The 25,240-nt window shown below is 45.0% G+C and overlaps 2 protein-coding genes across 2 annotated transcripts in view; one reads left to right on the plus strand and one right to left on the minus strand.

Annotated features, from left to right (window-relative positions):
• Nucleotides 1-18,212, plus strand: LOC109313667 (TNFAIP3-interacting protein 3-like). Its single transcript, XM_019540339.1, has 6 exons — nt 1-4,134; nt 5,147-5,290; nt 6,345-6,467; nt 8,802-9,038; nt 9,402-9,527; nt 11,135-18,212. Exons 1-6 carry the CDS (start codon nt 4,057-4,059, stop codon nt 11,426-11,428), a joined length of 1,002 nt encoding a protein of 333 aa, XP_019395884.1. The 5' UTR covers nt 1-4,056; the 3' UTR covers nt 11,429-18,212.
• LOC109313669 (ras-related GTP-binding protein A) overlaps nt 17,781-25,240 on the minus strand; it is a 19,719-nt gene continuing 12,259 nt past the window's right edge. Inside the window, exons 6-9 of the mRNA XM_019540340.1 lie at nt 24,419-24,541; nt 21,977-22,068; nt 20,434-20,549; nt 17,781-18,860 (exon numbers count right to left, since the gene is read on the minus strand). Of these exons, the coding sequence (XP_019395885.1) occupies nt 18,763-18,860; nt 20,434-20,549; nt 21,977-22,068; nt 24,419-24,541 (429 nt within the window). The 3' untranslated portion in view covers nt 17,781-18,762. The remainder of the gene's footprint in view (nt 18,861-20,433; nt 20,550-21,976; nt 22,069-24,418; nt 24,542-25,240) is intronic.

Raw genomic sequence — 25,240 nt, forward strand, 5'->3', positions numbered from 1 at the left:
GCATGAGGAAGTTAGCTGGGGACTTCCCCCAGTGTGAGATCAGTGTAGAAGCTAGAAGGGGGCTGTGGGTGAGCTATCCAGGTAACCAATGAACCAGTCCATTTAGCAGCTCGTCCATTTACCCAGTGACCTTTCCATCCCAGTGGACTTTTCCCACCCACTTGCCAAGTCGGCCTTTAGCAACAGCTCTTCTAAATGCCTCTTACTGGAAAGGCAGTGAGAAGGTGCGCAGGGGGAGGGGGCGTTCTGCACCCCTCTGGGGGAAACACACCACCGCTCAGGTAACCAAGAGCAGGGTGGGTTTTTCAAGCTCGTCTCATGTCAGAATTTCCTGCCATCAGAGCCTACACTTCCTGCATCAACATCATCACTTCCTGCCTTAACACTGCTTGCCTTGTGAGGAAACTGCTGCCTCAGAGGCAGTCTTGGGCAGGGGAGGCTGAGACTCCCCCTAACAGTCTTCTCTGGGGCACAGGAGTGTGCAAAGACATGGGGAGATGTGGTTTATATTTCAGAGCTATCCAAGTACCTGCTTGCAAAGGATTTAGTGATCCTGGAGACTGTTTTGGCAGGGGCAGAGGGGGTCTTTTACAGTGCTGCCTCTCAGTGTGCCCAGAGGATCCAAGTTACGACAAGCCCCTTGCTACCAAATCCAGGCATCCATATGCTGGTAGACCAATCCCAAGCTCTGACTGCTGGCTGCTTTCCAGTTGCAAAATTGACCCTGGAAAGAAATGAAAGACCAGGTAAATTTGTAGTTGTCAAAGATGCGATGTAAATGCTGTTTGGGTCTTAGCTGAAATGAAAAGAGGGCAGAAGGAAGCCTCAAAGAGCCTATACAGCATTTCAAAGTTCTCCAACGCTACCAAAGGAACCAGGAGAAAACTTTGCCTGACCAGCTGAGTGGTGGGACTTCAACAAACTAGCGTAAGGATGGAGGGGCTCAGATGTACCACACTCAGCTCATGCTGGTCAGCCAAGGAGCCTCACAGCAAACACAAAAGGTCAGTGGAAGCAGTGATAGGTGAGGTGACTTTCACACACAGGAGCTGTGCATAGTTGTAACTGTGTCAATGGACCGACTCAGTGAAAGTCCATCTGAATCAATTTAGACTTTCTAGTTTGCATACTGCCAGGGGAGATGCTGTCCACACTCTTGTGTTATTCCAGTGAAGATAATATATGCTTTTTGGAAAGGCTGGGCTGGTATAAAGGGCAGCTGCAAATGGGAGGGAGATGGATATCCCACAGGGTAGCTCTGTCCATGAGGCATGAGGCAACAAGTCAAAGGGCTGTTCAGTTCCATTGAATCTGGCTCAAATATAAAGGGTGGTGCTCCAGGCACAGGAAACAGTGGAGGCTTCTTGGGTGGCATGCAAGAGTGATAACTTGTATTGGTGATCACAAGATAAACTGAAACACTGATGTGTTCTGGACCCTTTGCTCTGGTAGGCTGTTGCTCTTGTATGCTGGGGCCATTGGAAATTCCCCAACTCTCCTAGCTCTGGATATCAGAAAGCGTGTGATACAGATTCGTGTCTGGACAGTGGATGTCACCGGGGGAAAACCTCTCCCTGGGCTGAGGTCATCTGACCTGGCAAAACACCTGGCTAGGAAACCAGAGACAGCAAAAACCATCTTAGCAGCACCTAAGGTGTGGACGTGATACGTATGTCCCTGGGTCCTCCCATCCGTTTGCCTGCTTCAGAGTGATCCAAGGGGCAGGCTGTGATGACAGAGTGGTTGTGCTAGCTATTGGGCAACAAAGTCTCTTTACAGGAGGGTCTGTGCTTGATACTGTTGGGAGAACTGTACCTTTGCAGCTTGACCTAGGGTCTTGTGGGCCAGACTTATTACTGAAACAATGTTACAAGGCATTACTCCATGAACACCTAGGTGATACCCAATCAAGTAATGAGCTCCAAAGCCTGGAACGTGGTCTAGGATGTGAGCACAACCCAGAAAGCCCAAAGGTCCAATGACCGTTTCAACCTACTGCAACAAATGACGAAGAGCATGGAGAGAGAGGTGTGAGAGAATAGCCAGTCCCCACCAGTGAGCTGCTGGCATTCCTGGCTTTGTGGTGGTACTTAGCAGTCTCTTTCACATCAGATCAGTTGTGGGATAGCAAACTATAAAAATACCATCTCACTTTTCCTTTCAGACTTGGTGTCAGAGATCTGTAGATCTGCTCCGGAACCTGAATTAGAACCTCTCAGTGTTTCCACAAGATACAAATGCCCCTTTTTTATCTTCACTCTGCTTCCCCTTTCCAGTGAATGCAAGGGGGCTGTCTGAATCCCATGAGCCTGCTGCTGTCCTAGGCAGTTCTTGTTTCAGCCAAAGTAAAAGCAGCTAAGATAACTCAGTGAAGTAGGAAGAAAAGAAGAGGGAGGGGAGAAAGTGGGAAGAAGAAGAGCATGGCTATAAGGCCGGCAGTGATCACAGCTCCATCAACCGAACTGCTCAGAAAGAGGTTTAAAGCCCTTTGGTAGAAGCTATTGTAGATCAAATCCAAAACCGACAACATGCTCTTGAGGAAAAGCCTCCTTTTTTTTTTTTTTAGCTAGTTACTTGCAAGTCTGGTAATTTAACAGAGCTATGAAATGACTGTGGTTTGAAATCCCTATGCTTGCGTGGGTGTGTGGATGCTGTTCTGGCCTGTTTGGCTTTGTTCAGCATTGTAAAACCGCATGGTAGAAAGCAACCCAGATCCAAGGGTGTTGGGTCTAAGATCAGGCGTAATGCAAGGCATCTGAATTCCCATGCCTTTTGGTCTGGGAGCTGCACATAGGACAACAACTTGGTAGGAAAAAAAAAAGGCAACATGGGAATTGCTAGATATTTTGCTTCTGGATTTCACTTGGCTATTGGGATGTGGACAGGGATGCAAGTTTGTGATTTGGATTAATCTGGACAAGAAACTAAGCTGAGATACAGTAAACACACAAACACCACCCTGGAGGTGTAGTCATCGTGGCTGAAATCAGGTACCATGGTTTGACAAAATAAGCTCCAGTCACTTCATAAAACAAAGTCTGCTCAGAATTTGGCTGTTTATGCTGACACCTCACAGCACAATTGCAAAGGCTTGGCTGTGGTACAGGTGGTGAAAGCTGCAGTAAGACTAGACTTTACCACAGCTACAGCCCCTGCTGAGAAGCAGGGCAGAAGCGCAAAGCTGCATCTAGTTTGCAGATTGGTGAGAAGAAATGTTGTATACCAAGGAGCATGTATTTTCTCTCTGGGGATCATTCAGCTCCACTCGTGAAAAGTCTCAGGAATAACACTTTCTGGTACCATACTGTCTGCTTGGCTTGACAAGCTGCTCAGTGGGGTCACTAAGAGACAAGAGGATTGGGTCCCTCACAGATCTGCTGTTAGGAGCTTGTTTAGGGTTCAAAGGCTTTTGGTTTCACATGCATATGCACTTTTCTAGCCAAAATCCCCTTCAAACCCCCTTTCAATGAAGTTGCTTATGCAAATCTGGTGTATGAAAATACACTTACCAAGAACTTCCCCAACTGGGTGAGATCTAGGCAGCTTATCCGCAGAGCTCTCCTCAGCAAGACAGCTGGGCTCTTGGCATTAAGTGGGAGCCTTAGAGGGCTTTTACTTCCAGCCTGCTAGGTATGAATGGGTCATAGCCTGATATGTTGACTGCCAAGTAAAAGCAAGATCTCTTTCAGCATCAGTTCTGTCCCAGCTGTGCTCTTCAGCTGCCACTCCTAGGGTAGCTGTCTATAGAGCAAGGGGCCACAGGCTAAGGCCATCCAGTGGATATGGCATTAATTGCGAGCACAGTGCATGTCCAGGCCTGGATGAGGAGGGTAGCTAAAGGATAGGTCTTCACAGAAGCATAAATTTTCTTGTTATAAGGTCCATCTGCATGAGGTGGCTTGGCATTAAGAGTGGATCTGTGCCCTTGTGTTCCTCTGTCCTTGACTCCTTCTCTTCTGATGGCTGAGCAGGGAGAATGCTCCTGGAGTGCTGAGTGAGCCTGCCATCTCTGACAGGAATGACTCAGAGGAAGTTGTCACCTACATCTCAGAGAGCATGACGGTGACCTCAGCTGATGAGGAGAAGCTGATGCTGCTCAACAAGAACACAGAGCTGCGGCGCATCAACAAGGAGGTAAGCAAAGCCTGTACTGGGGATTTCTCCCCACCCAGCATGTAGGTGGTTCCTCCACCCCAGGGGAAGAGGGGTGGGAAAGGAATGTGCACCCCCATTCCTGCCATCTCCGCCACTGCTGCCCAGAAAGATCAGCACTCAGGCCCTACTCTCCACCTTCCTGTCCTGCTCCTGCATAGCTCCAGGCCACCAGCAGGTGAATTCTCTTGTCCCTTAAGGTTCAAGCTCCCTTCAACTCATTGTGTAGCAAAAGGGCAGGGCACACAGCACAGGGCCCACTGCTTACTCTCATCCCTTCCCAACCAGGCTCAGAACAGTCCTGCCCCATCGTGCTGACTGCGCTGGGTTGCCATGTCATCCCCTGCCATGCACATATTTGATTGCATTGCATCTATCCCTTCACTTGTGATCCAAGGAGCTAAGAGGCTAGTGCCTGGGGGGTGGAGGAGCAGTTGTACACTGTACTTGAAGGAGGGAGGCTAAAGCAGCATTTGCAAAATCAGGAGAGGGTCAGTATGGAAAGATGCTTTCTCTGATCAGGCTGTGGTCCTACCTGCCAGCTGGGTCACCACCTGAGCCTAACCAGAGTTGCCTAGCATGACAACCACAGCTTCTACCATACCGTTTGACGTGGTGGTAGCTAGTGCAACTTAGTCACATGCTAATGGACAAGAGTCTTTCGTGAAGAGCAGCCCACAAGATCGCTACAGGTGCACAACTGAGCCCTGAGAACATGATGCCTCTTGAGCAGATGTGACCACTGAAGTGGCACAGTCCTATAATCAATCACAGTGAGTGGTTCCCTAGTTCTGGCCATGGTAGGGTTTTAGGCATAGAGAACTCTGGGCTGAGAACTCTGAGGCTGACTATCCCAGATCCCCAGCAACGTATCCCTCCCTTGGGCTGGGCTGGAACAAAAAGCAGCCTCTCACAGGAGGCTGGAAGCACAGCCACTACACCCCTGGGCACCAGCCTCCCACCAGCGCCTCACTGGCTTGTCTCTTCCTTGCAGCTGATGAAGCTGAATCAAGAGTGGGACCAGATTTACCACACCACATCCCTGGGGCTGCAGCAGAAGATCAGGGCCCTGCAGCAGGAGGTGCTCACCCTCAAGCAGCAAACAGAGAGGTTCTCCATAAAGTTGGAGCATGAACAGGTGAAAAAATAGCCACCCAATACTTTCTAAGCATGAGAGAAGGGGGGGGGGGGGTCATGCAGGGAGGAGCCTGAGGGCCAGGCCAGAGGTTTTGATAATAACCCAAGTTTACTTGTGGCTCTAACCTCAGAACCAATAGATCATACAGGAAAGATGAGCCTGATTTAGTGTCACCTCACAGCTAACTGGGCTGGAAGTGTCACTTGTAAGGTCAGTTTTTCAGTTCTTTAGCAATAGTCACTCTGGGGATCCTCCCAGCTTCCCTGAAACACAGCATTGCTGCACCACTTCACACATGCATACACCACTGGGAGGTAGAAATGAAGCACACCAAGTAGCAGGAGCAGCTTCATCTGGTAGGTGACAACACAGATTAAGTTCATTTGTCTTTTACCTGTGGAAACCCCTGGTTCAAGTCTGTTGCAGTTCACAACTGAGGTAAATTCTGATGGGCTAGAAGGAGAAAGGATACTTACTGCCCAGATCATTTTCCAAAGCTCCTCTCCTCACTTTGAACACTGAGTGGCTTTGGGGTGTATGGGGAAGCCACTCGAGAGAAAGGGCATGCTAGAGTCATGGTGACAAATCATTTGTATATAAACCCCTGGCCTGTAGCTCTACAAACACTTAAAAAAAAAAAAAAAAAAAAAAAAAAGGAAGTACCATTAGTCCCATTTCACAGATGAGGAAGCTGAGGTAGTTGATGCAACTTGCATGGGGTCGCAGCAGGTTGGTGGCAGGGCCAGGAACAGGATTCAGGTCTCCTCAATCCCAGATCAATGCTCTCCCCACTATACTGTATATTTCCACCAATTTAGCTCCTGGTAAAGGACATGGTGAAACAACAGAAAGAGTTGCAAGGCTTAGCACTTGCAGACACATTACAGCTCACCCTTTAGAGCTGGGTCTCCATGGTGTTTCTCAATAAGGCTCAATAAGTGGAAAAAGCTTTCATTTCCTGGATCCTGTTCTATGGACAAGTTTATCATCCAGGCCCTGCCTGTTCCGTTTGGGTAGTAAATGCCTCTTCTGATTGTCTGCCTGCCTGTTTCAGAACAAGAGGGAGTACTACGAACAAACCCTGATCCAGGAGCTCAAGAAGAACCAGCGTTTACAGGAGTATGTAAGGCAGTTAGAAGGCAATCAACACCATAGCAGGGAGAAAAGGACCTCAGCTGTAAGTCTGTTACAAACCCTCCTCCCTCTTACATTAGAGCACAGGATTTTGGCTTGCATCCAAAGGCTATAGTGTTACAAACAGAGGGCTATGATTCATTGGGCTTCAAGAGCATAGCTTGGTTGCTGCTCAGAAAACAGACACCTCGGTTGTCGCTCGGGGTGGGAGAGGAGCCCTGTTATCTTCAGAACAGTTCCTGAGTTTTGGAAAGGCACCTATCCTGGTCATCAGCCTGCTGATTTGGGATGAAAGACAGCATCAGCAGCTTAGTGCAGATGCAGACAAGGGTTTTAGAATGTCCTAGGCTGTGCAAGCATAGGGAGCTGGCTACCATGGTCAGGTATCAGCAGCAAAACAGACCTACTCCCCAAAGACCACTGCTGCAGTTCAGGATGCACATGTTAAATGTGGATCTGGAGCAGGTTTTTTGAATTTGGGTGTCTATCTTAGACTCCAGCAAAGCCTTCTACACCAGGAATTGTTCTGGAAGAGTTATTCAGGCAAAGCTGTTCCAGAATAGCCATGTGTACCCATATACTCTGGAAATAGTGTGTACAAGGGAGTTATTTGGGAATCACTAGGATGCTTTAGATCAGCAATTCTTAACACATGGGTCACAAGAACCTATGGAAGGGTTGTGAACAAACTTTAAAAATGGATTCCCCATTAAAGGATAAAACAAGTGGGAAACTGTGGCTTTTTCCTTGCAGTCTGGCAAGAGTTCCAGCCTGCAAAGGGCTGCTTGCACCCCCACCCATGCCCCACACACTGGGGAGCTGGGGGCAGTGGGCTGGGAGCAAGGGGCACTGGGGTCAGGACTGGTCAATGTTTACAAATGGGTCCTGGTGCAAAAAAAGGTTGAAAACCACTACTTTAGATTACATCTCACCTTAATCCTAATTCATCTTTAAGTGTAGACAAGCCATTAGAAGGGTATGGGACCTTGTCTGAGCAGGGTTAGACAGCACACAAAGAACTCACCACCTGCAGCACGGGGGATAGAACAGAACAGCAGAACAACTGCTGTCTCAGTGAAACCAAATTTTGGTCTTAGGTCATATGACCTTGCCAGGCAATCAGCACTCAGTCCTCTTTCCACTGCACCTCCCAAGGTCTTCCTGGTTGATGTTGACTTTGAAGAGTGACACAGCTTGGTTACAATTGTACTCTTTGGGCTGTCCAATAAGCACTCCACTGTCCTTTGTTCTTAATAGGAACCTATACTGGAGCCTTGATCCAGCTTAAGTCAGTCCCACTCTCCAGCAGCCAGTTGCACAGTGCTGGAGAATCATTTCAGTGCAACCATACTGAAAGCACAGGTTTCAAAACAGGGTGACAGTCACAATAGCCACCACACTGTTACCTGTATTACGGCAACATCTAAATGCCCCAGAATGATGTAGGGTTCCTGTTGTGTAGCAAGCACCTCTACTCTTAGGATCTTACAGCTGAAGCAGACTAGATAAATAAAGGGTGGTAAGAAGAAAAGCTAATACTTAAACAGGAAGATGCTTGATTGATGTCATATAATGGGTTGTCTCAGAGGCAGGAACAACCCATGTTTCCTAAGTGCCCAGTGCTTAATCACTGGACCATGCTGTCATATCAAGACAAAAGTCCTAGAACTGTTGTTCCTCCTATCTTGTTGCTATCAGCCACTCAGACTTGAGTGAATTGAGTACCCTCCTTACAGTAATCATGACTCAAAATTACCCCAAATAAACTGGTGCAGAAGATACCCAATTTTACTGTAATGAGACAGCCAGGATATCTGCTGTAGTCTCTTCAGTGGCAGAGTACTCCCTTGAGAGCAGTTTGGGTACCATGACTCCTTAGTTTTGTCTTTACACTTCCTACCTGCTGCCTCAGGCACGGTCCAGTCTTCTATCCCAAGTCCCATGCCAACAATACAGGCATGACTCAGGACTTCCATCGACTAATACACTGTTCAGGCACTCAGAACTGGCCTGTCCTGCTGCATTCCAGCAGGTTGTGAGCTGGTTCCTGCAGTGTTGCCTGGGAGATGCTGTGGAACAGCTACAGTGGCCAGTGGGACCATTCCTCTACCCAAAAAGATCCAGGTTACAAACAACAGGTTCAACAGCAGATATTTCCCACACAGAATCCCTAACTCTGGCTGCTAACAGCAAAATGGGACTGTTACTTTGACATGGAACTGCAGTTAGCAGTGTACACAGTATCAGGGAAAGGAAACAGCAACCCACAGGACCAATGTTAAATTGACCAGCTTTTCTAAGATACTAGTCATTTTTGAGAAGTGATGATGCTGCTGGAGGATGCTAAGAGCTGACCTTCAAGAATTGCTTTCCTTAGGGTGCAGATGTGTTTTCATCCATGCCCTGGGAGGAATTCCCAGATTTCCAGTTCCCACTTCAGAAGAATGTGAAGGAGAATTCTCCAAGGAAACATGAAGCAGCTGGTCCAAAAGTGCAAGGCAGTGACAGCTGCAAGCCCAGGAAGTGTCAGCACTTCCCACATTTTAATAGCAGCTCAGACCCTGAAAAAGAGGTGACAGACCTGAAGGACCAGCTGGAAGCCCTGAAGTGCCAGGTAACTCAGTACAGGTCACCTGAGGTGCAGGTGCTCCAGGGGAAAGTGACTGGGGAGTGGGGAGAGGAGAGAATCATGCTTAGATATTTGCTGTGGCTGACACCTGAGGAAGAAAGGGCCTGGCTAATGTCCATTTGCCGTGAACTCCATGCCTCTTCAGTGCCCCACAGGAAGAGCCGAGTGGTGATCCATATGCCGCCAGCCCAGGGCAGCCCTGCAGCATTCCTCTAACACTGTATCATTATACATGGAACTGCCAGGGGGAAAAGGGGGCCCTGACCCTGCATGAGAATTGCTTTGCAGCCTTCCTTACCAGGGAAGGTCAGGCAGACTCCTGATAGACACCTCTTCCTGCTTTCACAGACAGAAATTTATGAGGCAGATTACAGGACAGAACACAAAGACCGGGAGCGCATCAAGGCAGAGAATGAGAAGCTGCGAAAGAAGGAGGAGGAGATGAGGCAGCAGATGGCACTTCTGCAGGAGCAGGTGGGTCCCTCTCTGGATGGCCTCCCTGCCAATGCCACCAACCTGCAGAAGAATGGAACAGCTGAACAAGATGTGCATGAGTCTCCCAATCAGTGCAGAACAGTAGGGCTGTGCAGAATGGTACCGTTCCATTTCGCCTTGAATTTTGAGGTTTCAATGGAACAGCATTGTTTCAAATTTCATTTCGATTCGAAACAGCTGTTCCATTTTGCTTCGTCAAAACAGTGAGGCTGCTTCGACATTTCGCCAGATCAGGCTGGGGCCAGGGAGTCACCCAGCTGGGCTGACTCCCTGCACCCTGCCCCATCTAACGCTGGGGGGATGGGAAGTCAGCCCAGCTGGACTGACTTCCCATCCGCAACGTTATGGTCTAAACATTTCGACTAGCCTCGTTTTGTTTGAGGCTGTATCGACGCCCTTTGTTTTGTTTTGATTTTGCTGCTTCAACCTCAAAATGTGGTGTCAAAATGAAACAGTGTCAAAATGAAACAGCCAGTGAAATGTTTGCACAGCCCTACAGAACAGATCTAGGAGAGCAGGTTTGCCTTGCTAGATCAAAACAGCCCAAGCTAGTTTTGGCACTGACCAATTCCCAATGCTTCTGAAAAAGAGGGAAAGACCTGCCTAAGTGCTCTGTACAAGTTACATAGCACATGAACTGAGGGGGGCATGTAGGGGAGTTCTTTCTGGATCCTTTGTGAAGTATCCCAACTATGACATTGGATTCTTCATAGGATTGGGGTTTGCAGAGTTACAGCCATTAGCTCCCTACTCTGACCTGCTTCAACAGCCAACTGCTGGACATTACGGCAATAGGCTCTTTAAAAGAATTGAGAAATTAGATCCAATTTTAATGACAAAATATTTTGCTACAGGCTCTGCAAAGCCAGCACAGCCTGACCCCCACACCTCAGCAGCATGTTTAAGGAAGACCAGTGGCACATTCTGCCTTCAGTTTACAGCAGTGAGCACAAACAACAGGTTCAGGGAAGAACAGTGCCCGACTTCCCAGTCCCAAGAGAAGGTCATTGAACTGGCAATTCAAAAAACATCCCGCTCTTGTGATCCCAGTCAAACACAGCTGGCCAGCATCCAACAGCCACAAGCTATTTAAAAGAGCATTGCTTTTTGAAAGCAATGCAAGACACATTCCAGGCAGTCATGCCCAGCTTGTATAAACTCCCTGATCTCCAGGCATACCAAGTTAATTTCCACCCCTGCAATAGGTTCCTGGTCTCCAAGTAGATGGCACAAGGGTCCCTACCCTCAACATCCCAGAACACTTGCTCTGCAAAGTCTGAGGATTCACACTAGTCACGTATTGGGCTCAGACACTTAGCCTCTTCCCATCCTGTGTTCCTATTTATAAAGGCAGCTAATTGCCAGGCTGAGGACTAGATAGGTGAACAGCTGAAACTTTTTCTCCTGCTCTTCTATAGAAAGCCCTGGCCTTATAGAGAAGAGGAAATCAGGGCAGGAGATAGGAATGAGTCCCAGATGGGCCCGGATAGGGTTTGGGCCATGTTCAAAGCTGGCTTAATGTCTCAGTTGCACAGACCTGCCTTGAGATCCCTGCATCAGTTCTCTTTTTATTTGCTTCCCCATAGCTCAAGATTTTTGAGGACGACTTCAGGAAGGAAAGGTCAGATAAGCAGCTGCTTCAGCGCCTCTTGAAGAGCAAGTCTCACCCCAAAGAGCCCATCCTGGTTCATCGCTGCAACAGCCATGAGAAGCCACCAGCACCCATTTCCTCTGCACACAGCACTTCTTCCTCCACACCCAAGCAAGGCACCTGCAACAAGCACTGTGAGAAGCATGGCCCCAAGACAGGGGAGCAGACCAAGCATCACCAGCCCCTAGATGCTCAAGCACAGGCCTCCCCTTTCAACAGAGACTACTAGGAAGGAAAGACACAGAAACAGCAGACACAGAACTCCAAGGCAGTCTCTTTTAAGCTAATACATCATCTTCTGCCATCATTTCCAGCTGGGTCCATGTTTCTAATGCAACTAGGAACTAGTTGTAGTGCTGTTCTGCACCAAGCAGGCAAATCACCACAGATGCTTTCAGCTGTCACTACTGGTTACAGCTCAGACCAAATCAGGGCTTGAGGGCTGATCCAGTTCCAATGCAGCAGAAGCCCAGATGAACTGCCTTACTTCCTCTCCTGCCTTTTGTCCACACCACTGAAATAACAATGGAGTGTTTGTGAGCAGGCCTTGATGTGAACCCAGCTCCAAAGGCAGTTCATGCTCCCTTGCTCCTAGACCACCTCCAGCTTCAGGCTAACTTCCAACATACTCTAGGGAGATAAAGCTTGAAGAAGCACATTGTCCCACACATCAAGAAGGGCACTGAGAAAAAGGATGCCTCAAGGTAAAATTAGGTGACGCTTCTGTTTGCATCTGAAAAGGGGTCATTGCTCCTGTCGCTGTAAAAGGACTTCAGGCTCCTTTGCTATATTTTGTCCTCAATTAACAGTGTCTTCATTAAGTCTTGGAGAACTTCAGCTCTGCTATAGCAGCTCTCACTTGCACCAGAAACTCAGCCAGAGAAAATCAGGGACAACTCGTTTTTATTTATTTTAACCTTTTCCCCTAGATTTTATTGATGTGGAGCTTTGCACAATCTATTAAAAGTACATACAAATACCTTGGTTTCTAAGCGCCTATCAGACAGGCAGCAATATGTTCTTTTCTTCATTAGAAACCAATGGCAGCTGACCCGGTAGCTCTGGAGATAAGTAAAGGTTTCTGTCTTCACGGGGGTGGGGAAAGGTATAATGTCTGGCCTGCAAGAGAGGAAACTTCCTTATATTTCTCCATCTGTGCCCCAAGAATGGGGTGAGGAGCTCATTCTCATGGCCTCAGGAGCAGTTCCATTAGTTGGTTGTGGCAACACCAGCCAATTTGTAATGTAGACTGTTGTCCATTAGGAACTGGGCTGAATGCAACTAGTCACAGGTTGGACCCTCGCTGCATTCAGACAGTGACCTAGAGCTGAAAGCCCCCAGATCCAAGCAAAACCAACCTCCTCAGTAGGTAACTGTTAACAACAAAACTGTGTTGCTTTGAAAGGCAACCTAGAAGTGGGCTAGATACCCACTTTGTTAAGCATCTGTGGGAGGATATGTTACGTTTTATCTGATGCATGATAGACACATGAGCTTGTGTGGTTAGCCAATGCTTCTGCAGGCATCAGTGCTCAGACACCAAAGTTGTGTGGCATAGATACCTAGAGCACAGATAACCAGCTCAGAAATACCAACATACTAAGGTTACAGCCACCTCAGAAATCCAGAGTCATTCTGGCATGAAGAGCTTCTACATAGAGATTTATGAATCCCTAGGTTTGGCAGGTTAGTAACTGGGTCATGAAACTCTGAACACTTACTCATAGGAGAAATGGGAAAAGTCTTACAACCAAAGTCTGCCTTTAAACTCCAGTAAAAAGTCTCCAAATAAGGAAATTTTACTGCCTTCCATACCAAGGGGAAATACCAAACACCCAGTCAGCAATACTGTCCCTCAAAGGTTTACAACAAACCCAAAAGAAAAAGACTCAGCGTTAGAACACTCTCCTTAAAAGAGGTCTCATGTCCCACAATTTTATACCCAAAGACTACACCAGGGGATCTCAAAGCAGAGGTTCTTCCAAGCAACACATTTCGCAAGCATTAAGGCTCACAACACTGCTAGAAGGCAAGTTTTCCCCAGACAACAGATGTGGTAAAAGAGGTCATGTGATTGGTATGTCGTCACACAGCACGACAGTATCGCTGGGAAATGGAATCCCAGACTGACCCCAAGGCCTATAGCAGATGTTTATAATGGTACTCTACCACGCAGTTCCTACCAACATCCCCATCCAGACCCCACACTTACTGTGGAAAGGATAATGCTTGGTTATATGAGGCAGTTGCATTAGAAGACTTGAGAGCCCACAAATGAACATGCATCAATCTGTAGACTCAAAAAATATAAAGCAGGTGTCAAAGATAGGGCCCCATCATCCAGCCCCTGGTGCTGGCCCTGGGTCTTGAGTGGACCCACATGCAAGTCTTCTAATGTAACTGCTTCGTATAACTAAGCATTATCCTTTCCACAGCAACGGTGTGGGGTCTGGATGGGAATACTGCTAGGAACTGCAAGTCACACATGGCATCCCATCTGGACATTAGCTGTACGTGGCACCTGTTCCAGGACCCGTGCTGCATGCAGCACCCACACGAGGCCAGTTTGAGAGGTGGGGCAGAAGTTGTCGAGCAAGGGTACCAAAAAGCCTTATAAGAACTCCATTAAAGTCACAAACCATGCAGAGCGTGGAACTCCAGGAAAGACCAAGGACTGGATCAATTTCAGTGGGATTTCAGTGCTTTTCAAATGTAATTCTAACCATCAACCAAGCTCTGATCCACCCAATTCTTAGCCCATGAATCCAGTGGTGATCAACAAGAGCATTGTGGCTTTTAAATAAAAGATGTACAGGGAAACAATCAGCTCAGAGAGAAGAGCAGCCTATAGCAAGTGTTGCTGCAGGGGACACCGCTAGTAGCAATTAATCCAACAAACACAGCAAGTTGCATGCAAATCTCCCATGTTGAACTGTTGACACACCAGCATATATCCACCAATATTAATCCTTCTCTACTAGCCTAGCATCTCTCTCAAGTGCTTCTGGGACACGAGCTTTTCCTTCATATTGCTATTATCTTGGACTTATAGTCAAACCTTCAAGTAAGACATGCAGCAGCACTAACATACCATCTAAATACAGAATAACTGGTGTACTGTATATTGGTCGTGCCAAGGATTTGCCCTTTCATTAGAGTAAGGCTGGTTAAAATTAACCTTGATTAATGCTGTTTACCTGTGATCTCATATGATGTCTGACAGTCTGTGTAGACCATGAGTTAAGGGCATTTAGCATCAGGTCAGTTAGAATGACTCCTGACAGTCATGGGCCTTACACTATACTGAAAACAAGGCCAGAGTAGACAGGGTTAATGATTTGAGTTCTTCTGTAAGCAAACACAATTACAGGATTTCAATCCTCAAAAACCTTTTATATAAAACACCTGACAGTCCTTTTGCTCTTCTGTCAATTCATCACTAAAACAGCAGCTTGAATTTCCCCCCCACCTATACAGATGCCACTGCAATGTTCAGCAACAAGATGCTTCCACGGTTATTGATTTAGCCCAAGAGTTCCTGGCACAAGTATGAATGAGATTCAGTACTAGGACAAGCAGCCATGATTGCTCAGAAGCAAGTGTCCTGGGCAAGATCTCGATAGAATTAATGTGTAAGCACTCCATTTTCCAATGTGCCAATCAAATAGATGCTAGTCTTTTGGGGAGTGAGGGAACAATGCACACAGATTTTCTAATCTCACACTCCAATCAGTAGAGGAAAGGGAGTGGAGACACCCAAGAAACTTTTCAGTAGGCCTTTGAAAAGGGTGGTTGTATTAGGAAACAGGAACCCTGTACTTCAAAGTTGTTTTTTATATGTTATGCCTTAAATCTGAAAGGCGGCAGAGGAATTAAAACAAGCAGGTTAGGTTTCTAAGTGAAATGCTAGCAGAAAAGCATTTCAACTGCGCATGCCACAATTCAAGAAATGTGTCCAGCCCTCAGCTGCTTAGCATGTACTGCCCAAAGCTCCTTACCATGCAGAAGATAGGGGACTGCAACTTTATAAAAGGACTTCAAATGCCAGTAGGCTGCAGTTATAAACAGTTGACCTCAATATTCCTCAAGGAAGTGAAGATCCATTTAATAAATCAACCTTTAAAAAGGGGAACAGTTCTCATTTTAAGACCAACAGTAGTCTCTTTCCTCCATGCTGCAGCTTCATTCAAACAGCAGGAAGGAAGGAAATGGTTACAGAACCCCCCCCAGGAGCAAAGGGCAACAGAACAGACTGGCACTGGGAGGCCATTACAACCCGTCTTCATAAATTTACAGATGCAGTGGTGAGCTAGCAACATACCCCACCACCTCTGCCCTGGCAGAACTGAAAATATTATGGGTACATTGCATTAATGCAGAAAGATTATTTGGGAAGAAGAGACAGTGATGGGAACTTAGCCAGCAAGGTATGCTGGGGATGTAAAGTGAAGATTAACAGTGTTTTCATTTGGCCACTGTTGGAGTGGTTAAGACAAGTAGCGTGGCATTCACCTCAACACTTGTTCCTTGCAGATGCAAACATTATGGTACATCACAGTAACATTAATCCTGCATGTCTTTGGGAGACAAAAGAACACAACAGGACCCCGTTAAAATTTAGTTCTTGCAACATGAAATTACATTTACATCTTGCCCCTAAATCTTAAGCTCCATTGACAGAAGATCGAGATATGGCTGTAATAAGTAATTAAAACGTAGATTTCTCCAAACCAGCCAAAAATAGGACTTGCTTCACATCCCATTCCCTGCTGCTTGATGATGAATATCAACAGGACTTCTCTCAGGGCTGCAGGAACAACCCTGTTAGCACTGGTCTGTAAAACACTGCTGGTGCTAAAGCAAATCCTGTGGTGGAATGTTGATCTCGCATGCCAAGGCTTCTTTGATGCCAAAACTAAACACTGCCCTCTAATGGCAATGCCACTCTGCAGCTTTAAATCAATCTGCTACTTCAAATAAATACCAAGCAACAAACTATAGCAAGGAGCACAATTCCATTACAAGCTTGTCTTTGAAAGCAACCAAAACAATGCTCCATTCAGAACAGTGAAGAAAAACAGTTTAAATCTTTCATCACAATGCTGTGCACCAAGTTAAACAGCTGGTAAACTGACACAAGGTCTGTTCTAGCAGACTCATCACATGGGGAAGGATACTCATCTCACGCTGGAGGGTGTGTATTATAAACAGCCAAGGACCTGCTTGAGAAGTACCCAAAGCAGGTGAGCACCTAAGATACTAGGTGCAGCTGTAACATACATACTAGTTACAGCAGCCCAGCTAACATGCTTTATTAGCCCATGAAATTGGGGAAGTTTAGACCATGAAAAGACACAATGAAAGAGTGAACTTCAAGTTACTACACCAACGTGCTCCACAGAAGACACAAGTGGGATGAAGAAAGTCTACATCACACAACAATTTCCATGGTAAGTAATATTTTCAGCATTATTCTGCTTTGCATCTTAGCTACTGAAATTTTACTTCAAGGACATAGCAGCTTGCAAACTGCTCCAAGTTGCTTCCCCTTCTCTCAACACATGGTATTAGAAAATTCATTTTTGCATCCTGCAACAGTAATGTACATCTTCCTACTTCTATGCCTCATTTAATCGTCTAGCATCCTACAGGTAAAGCATTCAAACCTGCTCCAAACTGCAGCTGTCATAGGATGGTGAAATTAAAACCAAAATTGCAAAAAGAGGAATGGATGCTCAGAATGTGGAGGGACAGGACATTTTCTGCTTTCCCCAGCAGTATTTGAGGTTTGAGAAAGCATGGATGACAAGAGCAGAGGGCCAAGAATCTTTCCTGGTAATTGCCTGGATGCTTCTATAATTGAAGTCCCCTAGATTCAAGCAGCACACTGGAGAGTTGCACTTGGAGATTAAAAAAACAAAACAAAAAAACCTTAAGATTTCTATGGACTGAACTTCAGAACAGGAGCTCCAATGGACAGGGATTACTTGAGGGGAGCTTTTGTTGTTTCACTCCCCCTTGTTCCTGTATGGGATTGATTTGGGTTGGTAGCAGAGGCTGGCCATACTGGCATATCCCATGCCATAGCATGCACCACACTAGTCACCTCGGGAGCACTAGAAGTCTCATTGGCTTATATAATCCACTCAAAAAACCTTCCATGTGATGAAATGTCTGCATTTTTAGTGCACCTGGGTAACAGGAAATTTCACTCCTGCTGAAATGCTGACTCCACAACTCTAGGTTTCAAAATAACCCTGACAGCAAAGAATATAGATGTGCCCTGTGAACAGGCTTCATGAGGCACTGATGTTCAATAACGTATAAATTTAGAAATGCTGGACAATTCTGGGGGTATTGTGTTGGGCTAAGTAAAGACAAGCACTTCACACTTCAGACCCTGTGAAAAATTTGCTTTTTACTAGTTTGTCTTGGAAGTAAAGTGATAGGTTGAAGGAAACCTGAGGAAAGAACAAGTCAAAAGTGCTGGACTTTTTAGACTCAGTACCATCTCACTCTGCAAACACCAACACTAACCCCATCCAGTTCATCACCTTAGAGAGTTCCCTTAACAACAGCGCTTTTCATTTTTCCCATGTTTAATGGAGAAGCGAGACAAGTCCAGTAAAAATAAATTAGACAGTAATGTAGAGTCACAATGGTGTGCAATACTGTCAGACTGGCTTTTTCCAAACACAGCTAACTTAGCTCATGCACACATGATCCAGTCAATGGGACAGACATTGTTTCTCCTTTCCCTCTGCAGCACCTCGTATGGATGGAGACCTGGAGCACAAGAACCATTAAGAGGAAGCAGTACTTTCTACTCTTTGCCTTTAAGAAGGATGATCTTTTCCCCACACTGTGGCAAGTTTCAATCACAGCAAAAACATTAAAATGACTGAAAATGGCTTTATGGCTAAAATGCCCTTTGATCAAGTGAATTCTGACACAATTAAAAAAAATCCCTCTCAAATGAGGATCTGGAAGTGTCTGATTAAAAAAAAAAAAAAGACCCAAACATTAAGAAAAGAGAAATGCAGCTACTAAATTTCTTTGCCTATCCCAATGGCAAAGCTGCCTCAATACAGAACAAGAAAACCACTTCCAGAGCTCTGGGAACTGAAATCCCTGGTAGCAAAAATTTATTTTCATGACTGAAGACAAGGAGAAATTTATAAATGTATTCTAGCAACTTGCTGATAAAATAGTAAGTATTCCATCCTTGTGATTTATGTGGTCATCTGGAATACAGCAAAACACCAAAAGGCTTCGTTGTGTGTGACTATGGCAACCAGCCTTATCAGACCACGTGCACATCACCTGCCCTCACATCTTCCCAATCCCTAATATGCCAGGAAGTCTCTTTTGAAGGTCCACAGTATATCCAGACGTCATCTGAGCGACTAGTGTCCAACGTTAAAAGGAGAAAAAAAAACGAAGATTGCAGTGGTAAGCAGCACACTCATTTCAAAGCCCACAAAGACACCCACACTGTTAGATTCTCCTAGAAAATGTAGTTCCAACTTTCTCCCCACAAGGATCATAAGACTTGGCCAATGTTCAACGCATAAGCAGACTGTGCTTTGGTCCATCCACTCTCTCCAGCTTCTCAAAGTGCTTTCTGGCATTGCGGATGTTGATCAGTGTAGCTGCAGAAGCTGGCAAGGAGAAGAGGGAAGAGAGAGGTTTGGGGAGGAAAAAAAACCCAGAAGGTATGTAGGTATGGAGAGGATCGTAAGTTAAGAACTGCCTGGAAAGGTCAACAAAGAAGTCTCCCTGCTGTAGTTCTGGCTCGCAGCAGCAGGACAGACGCTACAACATTCTGAGTGGCTTGGTTCACATATTCACTAATGCTTTGCATCTCTGGGTTTCGCTCTGTGAAACATGGCAGCAGATAAGGGACTATCCTACAGGCTTCACCATGCCGCAATGAGTGACAGATTCTTTACTGACCAGATTTTTGGGAAAGTGACTTAAAGGATAGAATTTCTCTGCCTAAAGAGCATTACCTGTAGGAAAATGTATCAATACTCTGGAAAGTGATCTGCCCTCAATTAGCTCTGCTCTTGATATGTGGAAGCAATAAGTAGATCTGGGCTCGCTGATCAAAGAATAACTGTCAGAGTCAGAGGCAGCTGCAGTGAAGCAAGGTTTGCTAATGGGTTGGAATTATGGAAGGAAGTTGCTTTAGCTTCTCAACTCCCCTATGTCAGTTCCTAAAGCACAGCAATATTGCAATGGCCAGCAAGTCCACAACGTGGTTGGATTAACTGATGGGAATGATCAAATACAATAAGGAAAGTATTTGCTGTTCTTTAGGGAATTGTTGCACTGAAACCATGCTCCAGCAGGTTGTACTGCACAGCACAGCACACCACAAGTTTTAGTTAAAGTTGTCAAGCTGCATAACAGACAAAGCCCAATGCAAATCTTTATGTGTTATTGAATATCTAAGAGCCATCACACCAGGCTAGACATTTTCTGAAAAATGTAGATGCATCCAAAATTGCTTCTGTGTATGAGGCCCAACTGATACAGAAAGTGTACACGTTTAAGTTGAGTTGCTCCACAAAAGCCTCCACAAGACAGCAAAAGTTTACTCTGTGCTGCTTTAGTGAAACAGCCTTCTTAATGGGCACTGACCAATTTAAACTCCCATATTCACTGTATTAATTATCATTCTGGATGACATCACTGAAGAACCCTATCAGTGGTTCTCAATCAGGATGCCACAGCACCCTGAGCTGCCTTGAGATCCTTTCAAAGGTGTCACACTATTAAGCGTGCAAACACGATTCACAAGATAAACCCAGAGATTTCAAATAGGAATCTATCGTTTTAAAACCATACTTCCTAGCTGTAGTCTCTTTCCGAGTCTTTTGCAATGGAAAAAATGGCTCTATTGCTTTTCTGTAGTCAAAAAACAAGTGGAAACTAAGAGCCGGCATTTTCCAAGGGGCATCTTCAGTCTAACACTGGGTGCCCCAAGTCTAAAAAGATCAAAAACTACTGAACTTCACAGTCAACGCTTGACGCTTTCTTGCACTGCAAGACCAAGCCCTTTTAACCATGCTTGCAACCAATGAGACAGCATGGTTAACACACAGAACCAGCCTAACCACCATAAAGTATAGATGGGAGCTCTTTTAAGCCACCCAATTCAAATATGAGCTAATCAGCTTTAGTTCTTTGGAAAAACAACCCCAAAAATGTGTATAGTCTCAAACTTACGTATGGAAGGATCTGACATCACCACCATCACGTATGTATTCGACGTAAAGATATCAATGAAAGCAGCAAAGTTAGAGTTCCTGACCTCCATGCTCTGGAAAGAAGCAGCCAGCTTACTGTAAGGGGGAAAGAAAAGCAAAGTTAGCTTCTGCTGAAAGAACATTTTCTTCCAAAAGTAAGCTCTTCATTTGCACAGCATCTCATTTCTAAGGACACTTTTTCAGATCACAGTTTGAAATCAAAAACTTTGTTTGCACAGTAACAATTCAGTCACTAGGCTTTGATAAATTCCAAATGCATGGCTGCAGTTCTCACTTTCTAGCTACAAAACATGAAAATGTATTAGATTCTTTTTATTCAGTGCTGAATAACTAAAACTTTCTTTGCACGTGGAACCTAATAAGAAAACTCTACATATTGCACATTCAATTTGTTCAAGTTTGCTACGCTTAAGTCAGCGTCATTTACCCAGCGTATGCCATCGGGAATAATTCTGGGGATAAGGAACACAGAACAGGAGGAAACTAAAAACTATGCAGGCAGCCTAAGCCACAGAGTCGCATGTCTGTTTCCGCCACCATGTTCCAAACCTCTGTGGAATCTTGGGGCGGGGGACAAAGATGGAGACATTTTGAAAAAAAAAACTTTTCAAATCTTGTAGTGCATCTTAAGCATTAACTTCCAAATTGTGACTGCTACTACATTTGCTTTAGCAAGTGCTTCCTCTCAAACCAAATTTTTGGCTCTTATAGTCAAGTTCGTTTAGGTTTACAGTACCACAAAGTGTTGTCACCAACTGTCATTAGGTCACCAGCTCAATTCAGTAACTTCTGCAGAGCGCAGGGAAAAAAAATTGGAAAAGAACAACTGCCATTTCAAAACATGCCACTTTCAATGATTGGCACAAGGAAGTTATGAAAAGCAGGGGAAACTGAGTCATTATTAATATGATACACTGCAGACACCACTTTAGATAAGACATCTTCTTTGGAGGCCAACTATTCACAGCATTATTCCTCGTATCAAGCCTGAACTGCACTACAGAAGACATTAAGTACCAGCTGTGCCTGGCTGGGCAGAGAGTGGCCATTTATCTCTAATCAGAGCTGCAGTAAATCAGTACAAAATGGGTCCTCTGAAATGGACCTGGAAACCCCAGAAGGACCTTCCAAGAGGGGTGGATCTAGACTGGCCAGCAATTCAATGCTTGAATTGCCTGCACATGCAAACTGGAAGATCAAAAACAAACATAATCAAATGCAACTACTCTAATGACATGAATATATGTGAGTGTGGTAAAGTGAAGACGATGGAGCACATTGCTCATTCGCCGACTTCTTAGTGAGACTTGTACGAAGGAGGACCTTGCTACAACAATGGAAAGAGCCATCACTTGCGTAAGATTCTGGAAAAACATGTAGTTTATGACAAGGACACAAGAAGCAGCAGAAGCAGCATGAAGTGAGGATTCCAACTCCCACTCGCATACTCAAAACTACATGTGCTTTTCAATGTTGCTAAAAAACCTGATAATCCATCTCACCTGCAGCTCAGTTTGAACTGTTTGATAATGTTGCTAATTTTCTCAAATCTGTGGATATCACGCTGCTCTTTACATTGATAGTGGGAAATGACCTTGGGGGGGAAGAAAAAAGAAAATCAATAGCAATTTAATCAAAGCAGAGGTTACCACCCATATTTCCAACAGATAGTCCTGTGGATCTCGTCTCCTTCACCCTGCCATTTTCCAGAAGTCAAACCACCCCCATACTTGAAGCTACACTGTGGCCACTTCAAGCGACTGTTTTAAGACACTTCATTCCTATTCGAGATCTGACTGCACCAATTTTCTGGAAGCATTTTTTGTCCAAGGAATGATACATTTTGAGGAAAATTAAGTTCTGCCTTAGGCCTGGGTAGGGAACACTAATTATGTGGCCATAGCTATACTTGATTCTGTCCTAGATCAGGGCTGTCCAACTGGTGGCCTGTGGGCTGCATGTGTCATGCAAGCAATTAACTTCCAGCCATCTGGCTATGTGCCTCTATTGCTTTCAAGGAAGGAGATGACCCATGTGCCAGCAATAGAGCAAGGGGTGGGGGAACCTACCTATGTGCACAGTACAGTGGAAGGAAGTCAAGAAGTGCCCTGGTGCACACAGCGTGCAGCCTAAAGGGGTTGCGGCCACTTCCAGTGTCAGTGGTAGGGCATGTGGCCCCCAGTGACTTAGGACAGGGCTGCCCAATTTCTAAGTGACTGTGGTACTTCATGCATTCTTACAGACTGAAGCCCAAATGGTCAGTCATTCTGCTGCAGGAAGGCTGTCATGCATTAGCTCTTTCTGGCTTGTGTCTCTCTTCTGGAGAGTATTTTAGGACAACATAATAGCTTATGCATTAAACTTGCAGGAGTCATGGAACAAGCTGTGGTATCTGCAATAAGAGATGTGGTAGTAACAGAGGACACTGGTAAAGGTCATTAGGCTCTTCCTTTCTCCATGTGGCATTATAAATTAGGGCAATGGTTCTCAAATCATTTTAGATGCAATCATTTCAACCAACTTAGACTGAAAAAGGCCAGCTTGGTTTGCTCCTGTCGATCACAAAAACAAAAGACCAATTCTTCTGTTGCAAAGAACCTGGAACACAACAGGTCCAGGTGCTTTTAAGCACTGTGGATTCCTATATGAAATCTCTGACCTTATCTTGTAAATCATGTTTGCATGCCTAACAGTGATAACATTGTGCAGCACCCTGCAGCATCCTTGAAAGGATCTCAAGGCACCCCAAAGTGCTGCACCACTCTGGTTGAGTATCACTGTACAAAGGTTATGTGAGAACTATAGCATTCAAGTGCCTGAGGTAGATGCTTCTATTTAAAATATGAAAATATATCTTATTTTTGAATCTGAGAGTGTATTCATCCAGATGTGCACATATCTGGACTAGTGGAATGCTATGCCAATAACAAATAACATGGGCAGTACCCAATTCTCAGATAAACATTTGAGTTATTACTGGGTTTTGGATCGTTTCTACAAATGTGTCAAAGGGCTTTCTCTCCCAGGGACTGTAAGTCCAGAGGAAATTTGGCATTTCATAAACATGAGTGAATGTTGTAAAGAAGCCCCAAAATGCCATTTCTGGTTTTTGAAGTCATGTTTAAATTAAGAATAACTTAGTTGCCTGCATCACAAACAGATAATACAGGCCTTAGAATGAAATGCTGTCAGTCATTAGTGCAATACTAATCTTGCGTTGGGAGGGAAAGAATCACTATTTCACATGAACATGCTGAAAAATGAAGAGGCATGAATTCCCCCCTACATTTTCAGTTCTTTCAAAAACCAAATATATTTTGCTTGGCTGAAAGATGGAATGTTTAAAGCAAAGTGAAAATATTCCACGGTAGTTTTTTTGTTTTGAGAAAGTGCTCCCTCAGGGAAAGTTCCAAGAGAAAATTTTCACCCTATTTTAGAAATTGGGTGCATTGTGACCAAGCACATGACAAACAAGGAACTATGGAACAGCTCACGCATTACCTTAGGAGAAGTGAAAACTGGGAGATTTTCAAACCCAATTAACACTGTATCTCCTCTCATTCAGAAGAATGGAATTATATAAAAACTCCAAAAGCAGGCTTCAAAACAGGGATGTGAAACACCCTTCAAGGACTGAAAGAGGGGAAATGTGAATCAAGCATTTAGTGCCAGTCATAGATGCACTGCTGTGAGTGGGAGTCAGGGAAACTTCATGCAAGCTACTGTTTCATACTGAGAGGTGAAAATTACTTTCAGCATCATAAGACATGGACTGAAAGAAGTTCTGCACCTTTGATCTGCCAGCAACTAAAGGGTTATACCTGCATATCCTCTGCATTTAACAGAGCTTTTCACCTGAGACTCTCTATGCATGTTACAATCTTTATATCAGAGAGACTATCCTATTCCCTTAAGAAATAAGGAACAGGGACAGCAGTTCTCACCAGAAAAGTGGCTCTTTCAAATAGAAGAACTTCATCTGCCTCAATAATCTGAGCAAAGTTCCTCAGGTTCATTTCCAGCTGCTGGACATTAGGAATCAGCTGATACACTATACTGGACCAAGCCTGTTGAAAGAATGCAAAGAAATGCTGAGGACTGCATGAGTTCACTTCCTCCTTCTCTTGCTGTGCAGCATTCATGAAAAACTGTATTCAGGCTATAGTTGGTTAAAAACACAAACAAGAGTTATGCAAAGTTCTCTCTCATAGCTGTTCATACAACAGAACTATGTCTGCGGGACCTGCTAATATTCTCACCCCACACCTCTTTCTGAACAATATACTTGCCAAGGCCAGTTGCAAGAGGAATAAAAATAATGTAGGAACTAGGATATCAAATCGCCAGCTGGTGACTAAGCCGAATTTGAGCCCCCATTCCCAGAGTAGAAACAAACTACTTTCAGCTTGAAGCCACTTTAGTTTTCTTGATTCCTAATACACACCATTAGAATCCCGTATCAGTGACAGCAAAATGTTTTCATCTCTTGTGTTCTGAGCTTATGAACTGACACTAAAGGGAACTAAACACACCACTGCAACCGAATCACAGGTATTTGTAACCACTTGGAATCAGGCCTTCAATTTATACAAGCTTTACCTCACTCCCTCTTCCCAAATAATATACAGTTCTACCCAGATTACAGTTCCACCAGGTCAGGAACCCATGAAAATCCAGAGGATTTATCTATTTGAGAGGCCCTTCTGTTAAGCTCATGGCAGAATTGGAGGTTTGAGCCCTGCCAAGGGCTGAAGATTCAAAATATT

This window comes from Crocodylus porosus, unplaced genomic scaffold, assembly GCF_001723895.1.
Source record: "Crocodylus porosus isolate Cpor-Errol unplaced genomic scaffold, CroPor_comp1, whole genome shotgun sequence".
Classification (NCBI taxonomy): domain Eukaryota; kingdom Metazoa; phylum Chordata; order Crocodylia; family Crocodylidae; genus Crocodylus; species Crocodylus porosus.